The 18,706-nt window shown below is 35.3% G+C and overlaps 1 protein-coding gene across 1 annotated transcript in view; it reads right to left on the minus strand.

Moving 5' to 3' along the window:
* Positions 1-16,185, minus strand: part of LOC150105036 (2',5'-phosphodiesterase 12-like) — a 71,077-nt gene extending 54,892 nt beyond the window's left edge. The window contains exons 1-3 of the mRNA XM_090396111.1: positions 15,063-16,185; positions 8,068-8,192; positions 669-831 (exon numbers count right to left, since the gene is read on the minus strand). Coding sequence (XP_090252237.1) covers positions 669-831; positions 8,068-8,192; positions 15,063-15,913 — 1,139 coding nt within the window. The 5' untranslated portion in view covers positions 15,914-16,185. The remainder of the gene's footprint in view (positions 1-668; positions 832-8,067; positions 8,193-15,062) is intronic.
* Between the last annotated feature and the right edge of the window lie 2,521 nt (positions 16,186-18,706).

Raw genomic sequence — 18,706 nt, forward strand, 5'->3', positions numbered from 1 at the left:
CTCAGGTTGTTTACACCATCATTGATTGCTGAATTTCTCTGTGTTCTGTGAATTATAAACTGTTTATAGCTATTATTTTATTATTGTATAATAATGGCAAATAAAAATTAAAGTAAGGTATCATTTCTTCCAAGGAAAAAAAAAAGACTGATAAACCTAATACATTAGACACTACGATTAAAATTATTAAATTTGGTAATGATGAGATAGGCCTCTGTTGTTACAGTTGTTAAAAACAATATAAAGGTCTAGTGAAGTGAAAAAGTGCTACACCAGTTAATACTATAATTATCTGTAAATGTGACAATCTTATTGCCAAAATTTATATTAAAAAAATTTTCATTTCAGCAAAAATTTGCAAAATTTATTCTAAAAATTTCATTTGTGTAACTGACATAAATAAAGAATTTATTTATATCAATTATGCATGGTATTGTATATAATGACTGCTTAAAAATGCTATTAAACCTTTACAAGCATCTACAGGCAAAAATAAACAGCAATAATTTGCCATACAATAGTGGTCTGGAACGTAATGTGTTGTATTTGTTTTTATGCACTTGGACTACATAAAAACAAATACAATAAACAATAAATCTGGTTCATGCTATTGACAATGGAAACGGAAACTTAATAAATCTATTTTAAATATAATGAGTACAATCAACCTGAATTTTGAACTTCTGTAAAATAAAGCAAGTCCATCTTCTCTAAATTGACCTCCTTTTATAGAGAATACACCTTCAAATCCAGACTGTTTGAATAATGGTAAGATGTCAGGATAAAATTTTTTGTCAACTTCTTGTAAACAGATAAGATCTGCATTGTAGCCTGAATTAAATAAAAATAATTAAATAAAGTAAATAAATATATAATATTTCAAAATATGTACTAAGATCAAAATTTTACAAGAAAGAGGCAAATTCATTGTTAAGATTTATTGTAGTCAAATGATTTCACCAAACATCACCTGCCTCAGAAAAAAGAGGTTCCAATTACATCTAGGATTGAGGAGACACTTTTAGGTAGAGCTAAGTTAATCATTAAGTGAAAGCAACAAGGTTACAGGTATCCACACTTATCCTGCATTAAAAATGCGGGATAAGTGTGGATACCTGTCTATTCACCAAAGATCCTTACAACTACCTAAGTTATTCAAGCATCTACAAGTTCTCATGATGCTGCAAACTGTCCTACTTTGGCCAGACTGGAAGACCTTGCAAAGTAGGCCAGTTCTTCTAGTCATGTTGTTCACAATGTCGATTAGGGCTATACGATACTGTGTAGTGTTTATCTCCTTCTTGTATTTGTCATTCAAGAATAATAGTGTACCTTTGTGCCTGTGAAGACACTGTGGCAAAATACTGACATAATAATTAAAATAAAACTAGTGTTTAGAATCTAGAATAATAATTATCTAAAATTATTATCTCAGGCACTTGTTTCTTTTTTTGTTAATTAACATGAATTACAGTGAATTATGGAAATGTTTTTTTTCTTTGTAATAAACTCACTCAGTGTTCCAGACAGCTGACAAAATATATTACTAACAGCCCTGGCTAAAAACAGCAGTTCATCAGATCGTCTACAAACAAGTGCACATAAGTTAAATACTGGCATGAATAACCACAAATCATAATTTCCTGAAATACATTTCATTATTAGTTTCTTAGCAACAATTTTCTTTCAAATGAGTCTATTTTAAGTCACTAATTTGATCTATTTCACTTTTCAATCTTCCAAGAGGGTTGTAACTTAATTCCATTGATATCCCTTCCTCTGATGTGCTATCCTGCTGTTTTTCTTTCAAACATTTTGCTACTCTTTCATCTCCTATTCTGTTTGAATAGGAGATGAAATAGGAATGTAAAAAATGTTTTTCTTATGTAAGATAAATTAACACAGTTGATTGTTTGCAAATATTTCATGTTTAGATCATGAAATATTTGTTTAAAAATGACAGCCTTCAGAGGTTGATTGTCCTCTCATTTGATTGGAATTTGTACACAAGCTGTATTAAAGTTTTTGTTTGAAATACGGCTTTTTTTTTTTTCTTTTTCGCTCGACAATGCGAGCCCTTTGTTAAAATTTCCATAGCTCACCACTGGTAGTGACTATGAAATGTATAATCAAATTAATCAAGCAAATAAGAAAAGGGCGATCATTATGGGTGATTTTAATTATGGCAATATAGACTGAGAAGATGAGATAGCAACTGGAAGTAAAGAAAATGAGTTTCTTGAGTTTTTGAGGGACAACTACCTCAGACAGTATGTAACAGAGGGCACAAGAGAACTGAGTCTTGGATTTGATCATCTCATCAGAGGATGTAATTATAAATGAGGTGTCGAATTACCATCCAATTGGTGAGAATGATCATGAAGTGATTATCTGGGTGGTTGCAGCAGTGTGAGGACCTCTGTGAGAAAAGGGTATATGTGGAACTACAAGGGATTATGAAGAGCTCAGGAGACAGCTTGCAGGTGTAACATGGAATGAGGAGTTAGCTGTAAAAAAGATCAATGCTGCTTTGGGGATATTCAAGAAATACCAATCCAGTAGAAGCAATGTCTAAATGTATTCCAAGGGTCAAAAGGTTAAATAAGGTAGATGTGAAATGGATAAATGAAAAGATTAAGCATGTGATATAGAGGAAAAGGACATTAACCCTTTCTGACTTGACTTTTTTTTTACAAGTGAAAAAAATTTTTCTTTCTATTTATTTTGTCTTTAGGTCTAAAAAAGCAAGGTTATCAAGTATTTTTCTGAAAAATACATTTTCATTTTTCAGAAAATGAAAATGTATTTTTTTTCAATGCTTCATGGAAATTTCATTTTCAATGAATCATAAATGAATCATTTCAGAATTGGAATCATTCGCCACGTAATATGGGCTATGAAGGCCAAGAAAGTTAGTGATTCCAATTGGAATCACTAGGGCAGAAAGGGTTAAGTAGGCAGCATAAAAGAAGTGATAATAACCAATTACATGAGGATTACAAAGACCAGGCAAGGCAAATGACTTGGTTGGTAAGGATAGCAAAAAATGAGGTATGAGCATCAGTTAGCTATTGAAGCCAAAAAGAATCCTAGGGAATTCTTTCTAGAGAATAAACACATCTGCTTCATAAGGGCGGTAATAGAACTCGAGCATCAAATTATAGCCCTATCTGTGTATCAGATGTTGTGGTTAAGTTGTTGGAGATGCTTGTGAGAACTAGGATCCAGAATTGGGTTGACAACAATTGACAACAACGGTATTATCTTTGATGGAAAGCAGGGATTTGCTAAAGGAGATCATATTTTAGTAATCTACTCACTTATTACAATAAAGTGATGGCTTCCTTGGACAGAGACGAGGGATACACAGAAATATCCTCAGATTTCGCAAAGAAATTTGATAGATTACTGCATAATAAGTTGATAGTAAAACTAGAGCAGATGGGGTTGGATATTAGATTAGTGCATTGGATTGGAGATTGGCTATCTGATGGGTATCAGCAAGTTGCGTATGGGGGAGCAATATCCCAGAAAAAGAAAGTCACTAGTGGTGTACCTCAGTGGTCTGTTTTAGGGCCATTACTGTTTAACTTGTATATTAATGATATTGGGAAAGATTTGGATGGAGATTTTCAGGTTAGTTGCAGATGATACAAAGTTGGGAGATGAACTATGAAGAGTAGAGAAGATATTGTGGCCTTACAAGAAGACTTGAATAAACTGAGTGATTGGGAATGGGGATGCGAGTTCAATGTTGCAAAATGTAAGGTTTTAAAATTTGGGAAGCAAAGATGGAATGTAGAATTTATCCTTGGTGGGGATATATTGTTGGAGGCAGAGGAAATAAGAGATCTTAGGGTGATAATGGATAAGGATCTGAAATTTAGGGGGACACATTGCCAAAATTGTGTAAACAACACAAAGACTTTTAGGAATGATGTGGAGGACTAACTTGTAGAAGTATGGCGATTCTTATTCGAGTGTATAAGGCTTTGATTTGGCCACACATGGACTACTGTGCCCAGATTTGGTCACCTGGTTTTTTTCAAAAGGATGAGGAGATGTTGGAAAGGGTCCAGAGGCAACTGACTAAGGTAGTTTCTGACCTCTGGAATATTGAATATGAGGAAAGATTGAGAAGATGCAATTTACAGAGTCTAGTAGATAGAAGGAAGAGAAGAGATATGATAGAGACCTACAAGTTAGTAAGGGGCTGTTATAGGATCAATGTTGGAGAGGTTATACAGAAAACAGTGGGAGATCAGCGGTCATCCCCGGAAACTGTATAAAGAGGGTGTGAGAAGCGGAGTGAGAAGCAGGTTTTTTGCATGCAGACTTGTAAATGATTGGAATGTCTTGCCTGAGAGTGTGGTGTCTGCAGAGGTGTGTATGATAAAAGGATAGATGAATCTTTGACTCCATGGGGTCTTCAAGTAATAATAATAATAATTCCAGGTATTTCCTGGCTTCCAGGTTACTCACTCGCTCATATTCAGATGTGTCATCCTCATGTGTCTTGTTGCAATTGGTCCAACAATTGCATCCTCACAATCTTTATTTCATTGTAACAACATTGAAAGCTATTGTCAATGCATAAAATCTCTTTGTAGTTGCTCACATGTTGCAGTTCTAAAATGATTTCATTTTCAGTCAAATCTGGCATTTCCTGGTCTGAAAACCACACTGAAAACCTTATTAAAACCACAATGAGAAAAGCAGTTTTAAATTGTTTTCCTGCTTATTTGTCACCAATTATCTGCAACAAATTGCACTGCCTGTAAAATAGTAGCCTCTGTGCTGATTTCTTTGGCCGATGATGATTTTCTTCAATTGTTTCAAGGACGTAGTGTACCAACCTTATATATACAATGTCTTCAAATTTTTTATGATTCCCATGGCTGTACCTAGGATGCCCTGTTAGCAGGAAGAAATTCAAGTTGAATGTTTTTCAAACAATCTAATTGAGAGTGTGCCACACAGTTGTCCAGAATTACAGGAATTTTTCTTGAATTTTCATTGCATCCCAACTCATCAGCCATTCCTGAAAAATAACAGAAGTCACCCATGCATTCTTGTTGGCATAATACAGAACTGGCAAACTATCCATTCTGAATCCGTTAAAGCATCGAGGCTCGGAGCTTTTTCCAATAACCAACAGCTTCTGTTTGTCGCTTCATGACATGTTACAGCAGCACAATGCAGTAACATGATTTATTGTCTTTTTTGAACCAGACAGCACTGCAAGTTTATAACTCAGGTAACTGTCTGATGTAGCATGATAAACTAGACCTGTTTCGTCAGCATCAAGTAGTTTAGTTGGTTTCCACTGTTCAGCACTGTCTTTCTCACCATGTACTTCTTAAATTTTTATTTCATGTCTGTTTTCCATCACAATAACCAATCATCTCTAGCTTTATAGCTCACGTGGCTCAGCTGTCTAGCTAACTCTTTCAATTTAGTTTTTAACATTTGACCATTAACATGCATGCCTTGTTCAGTTAAAATAGAGAACCATTGATTGAGAGTTTCCTAAACATCTGAATCCTTGCCTTCTTGCTTCTGTTTTTGGGATTTTTCCTGTTGTCCATCACACGATGCCCATTCTTCTCGCAATTTGTCCTACTTGCCTGACAAATGTGCAATTATAGATTCTGGGGCCCAAATAAGTGAAGCAACTTTGGGTTATATTCTCAGTTATCTCTGCCAGCTGACAATGACTGGTGTTAGATGGATGGCTTTTTATTTTGTCAAGTAAGTCAATTTTATCTGCTAATGTTAGATCTTTCCTTGGCATCTTGACAGGGCTTTATAAAAACAACAACAAAAAAAAAAAAAATTAAATCGCTACACTGTTTGTTACACTTTTTACTTAAAAATTAACACAGATTTGTTTTAATCAAAAGTATACTACCTAGCAGTCACTGTAAGTAGAATCATCACATTGTCAAAATATGCGCATGCTCTCTACTCTGTATCCCGGCACTGACTGACAGCAACACTTTCTATACAACTCACTACACATGCACCATCTATAGCCACTGTCCTGATAAAGTGGCAAGGGGGGGGGGCCAAATAAGTGAAGCAACTTTGGGTTACATTCTCGACTTGTTTCCATTCTTCAATATTTATCTCAAATAAATGGCTGCCCCAATTAGCCGGAATCTACTATGTGTGTGTGTGTGTATCCACAACAGTAGATTCTGGTTAATTGGGGCAGCCATTAATTTTTATTTATTATCATATTTCTTAGTTGTTGTTTTTTTTAATATAGTTATATATGTGTATGTATATATATATAGAACTATATTAAAAAAAAAACTAAGAAATATGATTAGTGATAACAATTTCCCAAATGTTGGGCATAGGCAATCCATCATTGAGGTTGCAGTTTAGGTATCTCAGCACTTTCTTAAAAAGAAGTTCAATTTATAGGAGAAACTGTGCAAAAATTTATCAACCCAGAGTATCCTGCAGTTAGTATTATTCAATTGCACATTCATCAAGGGCAGATTTATGATTTTTTATTTTTTGACTGAATGTAGGAGTGTATTGAGAAATGTGTTTAGGATGCACTTGCCTGTTTGACCAAAGTAAATTAACCTGGTTACAGAAATGAACAGACCCAAGATAACAGCAAAGGTTGTACTCTATCCCTTGAATGGCAACAAAAAACTGACTTGACAGTTGAAAGATGAAATTTCCTAAAGATATGAGAAACGTGTTCAGAAGTACCTCTAATATAAGAGATGAAAATTCTATGGAAGTCAGTTCTTCTTGTGGAAGTAGGAGAAAAGCAATCGATAATTTTTGGGTCATAGCCATTGAGAGAGAGAGAGATGGTTTGATAGATTGTGAAATTTCTTAATCAAGGAGAATTTGTATGAAGAACAGACAACACGGGCTCTTAGTACACATTTAATATAATATTCGTCACATATATGAACATTATCCTTCACAGAAACATGGTATTATTAAATGACTACTATCAAGAGCCCTATGTTGTCTGTTCTTCAAACTTTCCTTGATTGATGAACTTTCTTTCTCACTTGAAAAGAAAGTTAAACCATCAAAATAAAAATAGCATAAAACAAAAACATAATTTCTTGTTGATTTGATTCCATTAGCAGTGTTCCCAGCATAGTCTGTCAGTCCTAAATGTCCACATTCCAAAAATTAGTGGCAGATGCATTTTTTAAGTTCTTTTAGACAAAGTTGGATATTCTTGCCATCCATCCATAATAAGCCAGCTTGTAAGTGCAAGGAACTATAAACTGAGAGGAAAAGCAGATAAGGATAACAAGCTGATATGGAGTTTCAAAGTTGTACAGAGTATTTCTTTTCATTCCTCTGTGTTACGCTTTATTTCTCTTACATCTTCAAACATACCATGTGTTTATGAGTTTGCCAATCTCATACAGAGGCAGTAGGGTTTCATTCCAGAAATTTATGTTTTTAATTCAAACCAGCCAGAAGAACACATGCAATCAACACACACACATTTTTAATTGCTTCAGCTATAATTCAAAATAATCCTACTCCACATCTCTCTCTCTCTCTCTAAATGTCTATTGGGTTTTTTCTACCCTGCAAATCCACTTTCTTTCCAACATAGCCCCATATAATAATAATAATAATAATAATAATAATAATAAAGAAAAATAAATCCCACATGGTACAAATGTACTATAGATTTACAAAAACCTTTGTGAGTGGGAGCCACATAAAAAAAAAAATAATAATTAATTAAATTTTAAAAAAATTAAGAAACCTTGGCTTACCAATGCTGTTAATATTTTACAGATTTACAACCTTTTATGGGGGGAAGGGGGAGCCAGTCACAAAATAAATACACTTTTTTGCAGAGAATTTTACAGATTCAATTTCCTATTACTACATTAACTACACTGGCCCCTCACTCAGCTAGTATTGTGGCAACTTAAAAAGAGGTCTGTGTTAGTGGATAGAAAGAATACTTTAAGTAGCAATTCCAGCATGTTTCTAAAGATCTTTATAACAGTAATCAGATAGCTGTTATGTTAATACTAGCTTTTATTTAAAACTGCTTACCTAAAATTTCTTTGAGAAGTAACTGTATCCTATATCCATGATTTAGTGCAACTGGAGGGCAGTATGGATAGTAATCAGAAGTAGCACATTCATTTGCTAGAATATTGTAAGTCATACATCTTATGCTGAAATGAAAAACAGTTTTATCACAATCAATGAGTAGAAAAAGTGCAAAAGATGAACTGTTAAAAAAAAAAAATTATAGAAAACAATGCCATTAGTGGTGACCTTGCAAAAACAGTTTTCATTTAAGCAATGAAATAAGATACAAAAATTAAAGAAAGGATGTATATATTTTACTCTGATTATTACATAATTACTGTAGTTTGTTTATCCTTCTAAATCCAAGTGTATACAAACTGCAGCTCAGATCAATCCAGTTTGTCTGAAAATGTTATCAGGCCTACCTGCCAGATAACTGAAATAATACTTAAATCTAACTTTTTAATTTTGTAGATGTATACAAAGCACAACTTAACATTTCACAGATGTGATTATGCGTTCCTATTTTATTGTTAATTTTTCATAATCTTGCCTACAGCTGATTTTGAGCGATACTAATTACTAATGCCAGCCTGGTTGGCTGAGTGGTTAGCATATCTGCTCTCCAGCCAAGAAGCTGCTAGTTTTGAATCCCACCTAGGACATGAATGTTGTGATTGTCTTTCACCTTCATAAGTTCATTCATAAAAATATGTATACACTCACCCAAGATGGACTGGATATCACCATGGGAGAAGTAGATCCAATTCTCCTGTAATAAGAGAAGCCTTCACCTGTAGTGGGTGAAAATACAGGCTGATCATCCTGTATTTTCAAGGATCAGCTGTATTATCATCATCAATGCCACAAATAAATAGGTCAACAATGCTGCATCCTATTATAACACCAATTTTGAAGTCAGAAAGTTCCACACACATACACATATATCAGTATGTTTCATTCTGAAATGGGAGCATATACTAATACTTACAGTATTTCAATATACTATACTTATTATTTTATAAGACAGGAAAGGAAATATATACAAATCCTGTGCTATATTTAGATGAGGCTGATACAGAGCCACCTCTCATGATGGAAGAATTATGGGGAGCCCTCAAGTTAGCAAAAGAATAATAATAAAAAAAAAACCTGGAGAAGATGGCATATTAGCAGAACACAAAATCAGGAGGTTCATATTTTCATAAGGTCATATTAGTTGGGTTCAATGTTTTAACTACAGAAAAAATCCCCGTGTGGTGGCATAAATCCTTGATTATCTTATTACATAAAAAAACAGCAGTTTAAACAAAAGGTTTATATCCATTCTATTTAAATAGGATCACAAACTTTTTGGATGGTGCACAGCTGTACGAAATGCAGGATTCAGAGCAAGTTCTCTACAACAGATCATATCCACACTATTAACCTGGTAATAGAAAAGGCAAATGAATATAATCATCCTCATACGTAGTGCTTGTAAATTTTGAAAAAATCTTTCATTCTCTATATCAGTCAGAAATAGTAAACAGTTTAAAACAACAAGCCATCCCAACAAAGTATATCTAACTATTAAAAACTACATCAAAACTCAAAGGAAAAAAGAAGAAGAGGAAGACAAAGAACAGATTGGATGGGAATATTAAGGACAGGACCTTTTTGTCCTATGAAGAATGCAAAAGAGAAGCACAAAACCATACATGGTGTAAGCTAATGGTAGTCAACCTCGAGAGGACATCTGACAAGACAAAACTCATAAGCCAGTATAAAGCTACAGCATTTAGGGAAAGGAATCTGATATTGGAAGAGGAGGCAAGAAGATCATATATTACCCGAATTGTTTTTTTGCTACTCTTCAAGAACATCTCATGGAAAAACTATGGAATTAGCATCAATGGAAAAAATCTCAATCACTTACGTTTTGAAGATGGCATTGTTCTTTTAGCAAACAATAAAGAAGCTCAGGAAATGCTATGAATTTGTAAAGGGATGCTTTTGCAATATGACTGCCTTTCACTTTATTATAAACGGTAATCATATTACTAAAGCAAGAGAGTCCCTTAACAAATCCATATCAACTCTCACATATAACATTACCCTCATCTGCCCAACGCTGTATATGGTCCCTCACTAATTTCTCCAAGATCATAGCAACTACTGATGAAACACAAACTGGTCTATAATTTGACATCTCCAGTCTGCTACCACCCTTAAGCAATGGCACTATCTTACCCTTCTTCCACTCCTTGGGTACCTTTCTCAGACTTTCATTGAAAAGCCAGGTCAACGGAGCTGTCAGTTTTTTAGCACATTCTCTCAAAACCCGTGGTGAAATTCCATCCAGTCCCATAGTTTTATTGACATCCAGCGTACTCAGTATTTGAAACACATTCTCCTCTTGTACTTCTAAGCCTTGATCCTACCCTATCCATCTAGTAGTCCTATATCTAATATAAAACTAAGTTTGGTGAGGGGAAAGCCTTTTTTTTTTTTTTTTTGGATTTTGCAAAGGCATTTGACAGGGTAGCATATGAAAAGCTGATATTTAATTGCAGCACATCAGTTTAAATGTCAGGTTAGTGAACTGGATTCAGGATTGGCTATCTGATAGGTATCAGAGAGTTGGGTATAGGGAAGCAATATCAAGGAGGCAGAAGGTTACAAGTTGGGTCCCATAGGGCTCAGTACTGGGAACTGTATTGCTTAACTTTTATATCAATGATATTGTCAGTGGATTGCAGGGGGGATAGTCAGTTGTTTGCAGATGATGTGAAACTGGGAAGGGTTATTAGTAATAGTGCAAATGTGGTAGCCCTGCAAGAGGATTTCAATAAACTGGACAGATGGACAAAGGAATGAAGAGTTTCAGTTTAATACAGCTAAATGTGAAATCTTGAAGTTTGGGATGCATCAATGAGAGGCTGCATACTCTGTTGAAGGAACTGTACTAGAGGAAGTAGGGGAGGCAAAGGATCTGGGAGCGATGATTAATAGAAACCTGGAATTCAGGGAACATATTGTCACCCAGAGGATTGCTGCAGTGCTGAGAAGGATACTGACCTGCAGAGATAAGAGAGTTGTCATTCCATTATATAAAGCCCTGATTCAGTGCTTTATATTAACTGCAGAAAGGGTGCAGAGGTAGATAACAAAGATGGTACCAGGACTGTACAGTGTTGATTATGAGGACAGGCTGATGGAATGTAGACTGTAGAGTGAAAAATCACACAAAATACAGATGACTCAACAGACAGGTTTTAAATAAATAGTTTGTAAGATGCACATGGATTTCCTCTATGTAATAATGTTTCTTTGGGCAGGACTTATTGGTGTTTTGCTATAGTGGTTTTGTAATGGCAAGGGTTGACTTATTAGGGCAGTATCATAACATTACAGACTATGTTTCTTGAATAGTGAAAAAAACTATGACTCCTGAGTAAAGAAGTGTCCATATAATAGGACCTTAAGTCCCTTTTAGTAATGAGAAATTACAAACATGACTTTTTTTTTTAAGTCTTATATAGAGGCTGTGTCTCTTAAGATGAAACTGGAGTACATTAAGCACAAAGGCTGAGATGACTTTAATAGGTACACTGAATATCCTATTTTTAAAATAAAAAATGCTAAAGGTAATAGCAAAGCTGCATGATCAGAATAGCTTATCAGTTTCTGACTACTATGCTTCCTAGATAAACAGTGACTGAAGCATTTTATTCCTATACCATATATTTATGCTGCTTATTACCTACAAGATCCTACTGAATTGACAAAAAAAAAAAAAAAAAGACAGAAAACAGTATTTAAAAAATACCTCTTCTGATGTAACAGCTTAGTTAGTTAAAGGCAATGGGTTTACAGTGATACTGCTGGAATTTGCAAAAAGCTTTTGACAGGCTACTGAATGGAATTCTAATAAAAAAAAATTGTAGCACATGAGAATAGACATAAAGATGGTGAAGTGGATAAGAGGGTAGTAAATGAAGAAATACCAGACAGTAGTTTATTCAAAAATAGAGTGCCATAGAAGGACAGTGACTAGTGACATGCCACGAGGCTCTGTTCTTGGGCCACTACTATTTAGTTTGTACATTAACAACATAGGAAAGGATCTGAGAATAACTATTCAGTTGTTTGCTGATGATGCAAAATTAAATAGAGCAATAGTCAATAAAGATTACATTAAAATTTAGATAGACTGGCAGTATGGGCAAAGGAGAATGGGTGTGTGGGGGGGGATGAAGAGGAGGTAAAGAGGATCCACAGGCAAGTGACCATGATGGTAGCTGGTCTATGGAATGTACCTTATGAGGACAGGTTGAAGATTTGTGGGTTACAAAAACTGGTTGACAGGTAGAAAAGGAGTGATATGATTGAGACATAAATTACTGAAGGGGTTCTTACATGATTAATACAGAGGAAATTTTTTTGAGTGGGTCTGGTGGTGGGAGAACTAGAGGCAATCCTTGGCAACTGAGCAAGAGTGTAGTTAGAAGAGGTGAGAGGACTAAATTTTTTAATTTATTTTTTATTTTTAATTTGGAGAGCACTGAATGAGTGGAATAAATTGCCAGAGTCTGTTGTGGGTGCCATGGCCGAATAGGTTCAAAGCAAAGTATGATTGATATTGTGCAAATGTTGGTAGTGTTTGGCATAACATTTAGGGCTCGCTTGATGAGTCTAAGGACTCCACGAAGTTGTCTATATAATAATAATAATTGCCTATATATAAACCTAAATAAACTGCTGAGAAGATGTTACAGAGCCAATACCGAGGAAATCTTACATATGGTAGAATAAGCAAGAACAAGGAGCATCCCTGGAAGTTGCAAATGGAAATGGTGAGCAAGAGGGTGGTTGGATGGAATCTATTGCCTGACAGGGTAGTGAGAACACAAACAATGAATGAGTTTAAGGAGTGATATGACTTTGTAGTGTATATAATAGTCTTGCAACTCCATGGGGGTAATAAATAATGACGCCAATACTATTTTTTCTGATATAAAAAAGATGATATAATAAGAACTGGCTTACAAAAAAAAAAAAAAAATGATCAAACTGCAGGAAAGTTGAAAACAAGATGCACATTAAGCAACAATAAAACCACCATAAAAAAGGCTAAAGTAGATTATCATTCTAAAACTTCATGCAACTGAGGGTACATCACACAAGTGTTTTCCCTTCCCCTTCCAATAGTTTTTTTCTTTTCCTTCTCCTCATTACTAAAGAACTTACTATTAACATGCTATTGCATATTCCAACACATATACTACAGAACTTGCAATCTTATTTTTTTGTTGTTGTCGTCGTTTTTTGTTCCTTCATTAGGTTACAATGATGTAAATATTTATTCTAAAAAAAAAAAACAAGTTCCATACTTGGTATACAAGCTGTAGAGAATGAGAATGGATAAAACATTTGTTAGGTGGATCGGAAAATGGTTCTCTGAATACCAATAAATCGTTTATATGGTCTCAAAAAAAAAAGTAACCAGTGTGCCACAGGGATGTTTTTTTTTGGGGGGGGAGGCCCTGCTATTTACCATATTTGTAAATATTTTTGGTAGAATGAGTGCCTTGCATATTTTGTGTTTGATGATGATGATACATTGGGAAGAATTATAAGAAGCAATGCTAATGTTTTATACTCAGAGATATAAAGACATATATATATATATAATGTTTGATAAGCTCAGAGATATAAAGCTGTGTACTGTATTGGTGGAAATGCATTGTAGGAAGTTATTATTATTATTATTCAGGCCTCCATGGAGTCAAAAGACTCATCGTGGGAGGTCCTTCCTAAGAAACACAGAGTCTATCAGGACTCATCGAGGGGAGGCCACCCCCCCTAAGAAACACAAAGTCTATCATACCACTCCTTAAACTCATTGACCGTTCTCGCTCTCACTACTCCATCAGGCAATCCATTCCATGGTTCAACTACCCTCCATGCAAAGAAACCACTCCTCACCCTCTTGCTCGTAACTTCCAGGGATGGCCTCTTGTCATCACTCCTTCCCGCTGTTCAACCAAGCAAAAGAACTCCCCAGTGTCAACCCTGTAACCACCTCTCAACAGTTTAAAAGTCTCAATCATATCACCTCTCCTTCTTCTATCCACCAAACTCTGCAGTCCACATTCCCTCCAGCCGATCCTCATAACTAAGTGGATAAAACTTCTAGGAGGGGGGGGGGGCAACAGCAGACTGAAGTTTAGAGGGCACACTGCAAGTGTTACAAAGACTACAAATGGCATTACTGCGATATAAAGAATAGGAATAAGGTAGTGATTGCACCACTGTACACTTGGACTGCAGTTTTCATTGCAAAGTGAAATCATTGGACAGGGCAAAGAGACAAATAGTCAAGTCAATTTCAGGACTCTGGAATGGTTATGGAGTGAGAGTTTGTGTGTGAGAGAGGTTACAAGAATGTAACTTGCAGGGTTTGTGGATAGATGGGAAAGAGGCAATATGATTGAGAAATTTAAGTTAAGGAGGAGATTTTTGTGAATTGATATAGAGGAGATTATAAAAGAGAAGGTGAGAGGGTAAGAACAACAGGACATCTCTCAAAGTTGCATAAAGGTAAGATGAAGAAGGGTGTGAAAAATGAATTGTGGGCATACCAGAATGCATTCTGAATGCTGGGAATGTTATAGATTTTAAGGTTCAGTAGGTTAAATATGTTGGTCGAGTGAACCTCCCAATATGAGTCTACTGACTTAATAGAGGTTCATGTGATGATGATGATAATAATAACAGCATTAAGAATTGTTTCAATACAGGACCTGAAATAATATGGTTATCAAAATAAAAGTTATTCTAGTAATCACAAAATCCATATTAGGTATGCTGGACAATATCTTTCATTCAAAGGATAACCAGATTAATTCAGTGTGCCTTTTGGAATGCACTGCAGCTCAACCAAATTATCAAAAACTGCAACTGGGATCCAGATGCATGGAGTTTATTACATTAATGTTCAATTTACTTTTATTAATTTTCGTTCATACCTCTTAGCATCTGTTAAGTTTTTTGTATATAAATGTCTTTCTTCAAAGGGGCAAAAACCTGGCGATGCCTGTACAGTACCAAATGAAACTGCTTCAGCTTCGAAACCACTTTTATTTTCTAACTTGGGAGTACATATAACCTTTAATCTCCTCCCTATATCTTCCTCTGTTGTCAGTAAACAATAGCTACTTCCTACTTCTATCCACATACTTAAATTTGAATCTATTAAAACATGATCATTTATATGCTTTGCACTACTTCTTAATTCACGCCTTTCGTTTTTGAAAAGGGACTTATACCATAAAAAGTGGCTGTGTTCTTGTTTAGCATATTCGAAAACAATATTTGGATACAGGGGAAAACCAGCCATGATGTATTTGGGTAAAGTTATTGTTTTTATCATCGGGGCATTTACTAGCACTTCGTATTTCAAGTTTCCAATCTGAAGTATAGATCCATTTTTCCATGCGTCTTCATTCGTTGCAGAGGGTGAAATAAATTCACTATTAAAACAGAGGGCTATTTCCAATTTCCCCAAAGATTTATCAGTATCTAGAATCAGTTTTTCTCCTTCGCTTTTCTTCATTGTTTTCTTCTTATTTTTCTCTAGATAAAGTGATATTTTTTTTACCATGGAGGCAAACAGCGTTTCCAAATCACTCCCTTTATGAGGACAGAACTGAAAGAATTTCTCTGGCATATATAAACAACCGTATTTAAATGCCAGTAATATACGGTCCTCATTGTCTGAAAACTGGACAATCGCCTGTCTGCTAATACAAGTTGACATTGTTCGTTTATAATTACGGATACCAAAGATAAATATGCCAATTCGAGGGAATGTAAACATTATTATTATTATTCGAGACACCTCCAAGGAGTCCGAAGACTCATTGAGGGAAGACACCTACTGTACAATTCTCCATCTCAACCGATGTCAACCTCGAAACGTGTGTACGGATATATTAAATATTAAACAACTAAGAAAGCATGGCAATAGGTTTTTTTTAATTTTTTTTTTCCACACTGGTGTTCCAAGAAGTTTCTCGTATTATCTCATTTTTCTTATTACCGAAGATGAAGAATCAGAAGGAAAAAAGTAAACGCTACGATGAAACTACGCAGCCCTCGAGGCAAATGTATAAGTAAGCAATTTCTTAGAACGGAAAACGCGCCAGAGTGGAGCCACAAATCCGCTAGTAATAGTAGCAAAAAAAGTAGTAACAGTAGTGAAAAAAAAAAAGCAAAAAAAAAAAAAAAAAAAGAAAGTAACCAAGTATTATGACAATAATTTTTATTAAAAATCATGCACTATACCATATACATTATTATTATTATTATTATTATTATTATTATTATTATTATTATTATTATTATTATTATTATTATAAAAACTCTCTATGGAGTCAAAGTCATCGCGGGAAGTCCCCCCACACACACACAGTTTATCATACCGCGCCTTAAATATGTTCACTGTCTCTCTGCTCACCATACTCTCGGGCAATGCATTCCAATTACTCACTCCTCTCCATTCAAAATACCTGCTCCTCAACCTTTTGTTCATACACTCTCCTTATACAGCTTCCTGGGATGACCTCTTGTTCTCTCCCCCACCTTCATCCATTCTATGCAAAACTACCCAGACATCAGTTTGGTAATAACCCCTTAACAGCTTACATATCGCCTCTCCTTCTATCCACCAATTTCTGCAAATTGAATTTTGTCAATCTTCATACTCAACATTCTAGAGACTAGAAATCACCTTACTCAATCATCTCTGAACCTTTTCCAATAATAAAAAAAAAAAAATCAGCTAACGCCTTTTTATTCCCTTATACGGGGAGTAGGCGAGGCCATTTAGCCCTATCTAACTTTTGGAGACTGAGTGGGCTGTTCAATCTCCACTGGTACCAATCAGAGATAGATGGCCCAAGGCTATCACTAATTAAGAGGTAGTTTAATTAGTGATAGCGATAGTTCTTGAGTTTACAGGACGAAAAACCGGAGTTTCCGGGAGGAAAAACCCTTGCCCGTGCCAGAGATCGACTAACTCGGGAACCGGTCTAGAGAAAGACCGGTTCCCGAAAAAGAAAAATTTCCTCTAGTCGCCGACTAGACTCGAAACCAAGTCTTCCTTCGTGCGGCCTAGCGCCGTGGTTGGCAAACGCCACATCCACTGAACTACACAGGCTTCCAATAATAATAATAATAATAATAATAATAATAATAATGTTATTATTATTATTATTATTATTATTATTATTATTATTATTATTATTATTATTATTATTATTATTATTATTATTATTATTATTATTATTATAAAACTTCCATGGAGTCAAAGACTTGTCGTGGGAGGTCCACTGTTATACACACACTTTATCATACCGCACATTAAATATCTTAATATTTTTGAAAACCAGGTGACCAAATCTGCACATAGTAATTCATATGTGGCCAGATCAAAGCCCTATACGGGGGAACCATAACATCCTTACTTCTACAAGTCCTTCGCATCATTCCCATTAACTGCTGTGCTTTCCGCACAATTTTAGCAAAGTGTCCCCGAAATTTTAGGTCCTTGTCCACAGTCACTCCCAGATCTCTCATCTCCTCTACCTCTTCCAAGATATTTCCACCGATTGTGCTCTACATTCCATCCCTACTTCCCAAATTTCAACCTTACACTTTGCAGCATTGAATTGACATCCCCGCCATTCAGCCAAAGTATTTAAGTCCTTTTGCACAGCTACAGCCAATTCTACACTTGATAGCACTCCACAACTTTGCATCATCTGGAAACAGCTGCATATCATCATTCAGACCTCTTTCAATATCATTTACATACAAATTAAACAGCAACGGACCCAAAACAGACCATTCGGGTACACCACTAGTAACTTTCCCCTTCTAGGATATCGCTCCTCCATAGATACCACTGATATCAATCAGACAGCCAATTTCCAATCCAACGAACTAAATCTACAGTTCAGCTCCATCCGTTTTCAAAATTAATTATCAGCTTGTGCTGTGGCAATTTTTCCAAGGATTTAGTGAAATCTAAATATACCACTGTGTATGCACACCATTATCCAATGCATTTGTCACTTTATTATGAAAAGTAAGCAGATTGCTAAAACACAATCTAATCTTAGCAAATCCATGTTCGCCATTAAAGAGTATTTTTTTTGTTCTCAACCCAATTCTGAATATTAGTTCTAACTAGCCTAACTAATACCACATTAACCACAACTCCACACACACAGACTGGGGTTGTGGTTAAGGTGTTACTTCAGAGCCCTACTCTTATTGCCTCCCTTATGAATTGGGACAATTTTACTCTCTTTCAACTCCTTTGAACCTGACCCACTGCAAGATTCATGTTAAAAAATATGCAAAAGCTGTTGTATAACTCACTGGAACGTACTCTCCAAAACATGTGGTGAAATAGCATCAAGTCATATAGCCTTATTTACATCAAATCCGTACAATTTCTCATATACCTTTTGCTCACTTACTAGCATTTCCTCCTACTACTCCTTTCCCACTGCATTCAAGTTCTGCATGATGTCAGATACATAACACTGAAATATTTTTAAAAATTGCTCGTCAAATATCTCAACTATATCCTGTGCAGCGGTTA

The sequence above is a fragment of the Typopeltis vanoorti genome, chromosome 7, assembly GCF_054136105.1.
Source record: "Typopeltis vanoorti isolate ZY-2024b chromosome 7, IOZ_Tvanoo_1.0, whole genome shotgun sequence".
Lineage (NCBI taxonomy): Eukaryota > Metazoa > Arthropoda > Arachnida > Uropygi > Thelyphonidae > Typopeltis > Typopeltis vanoorti.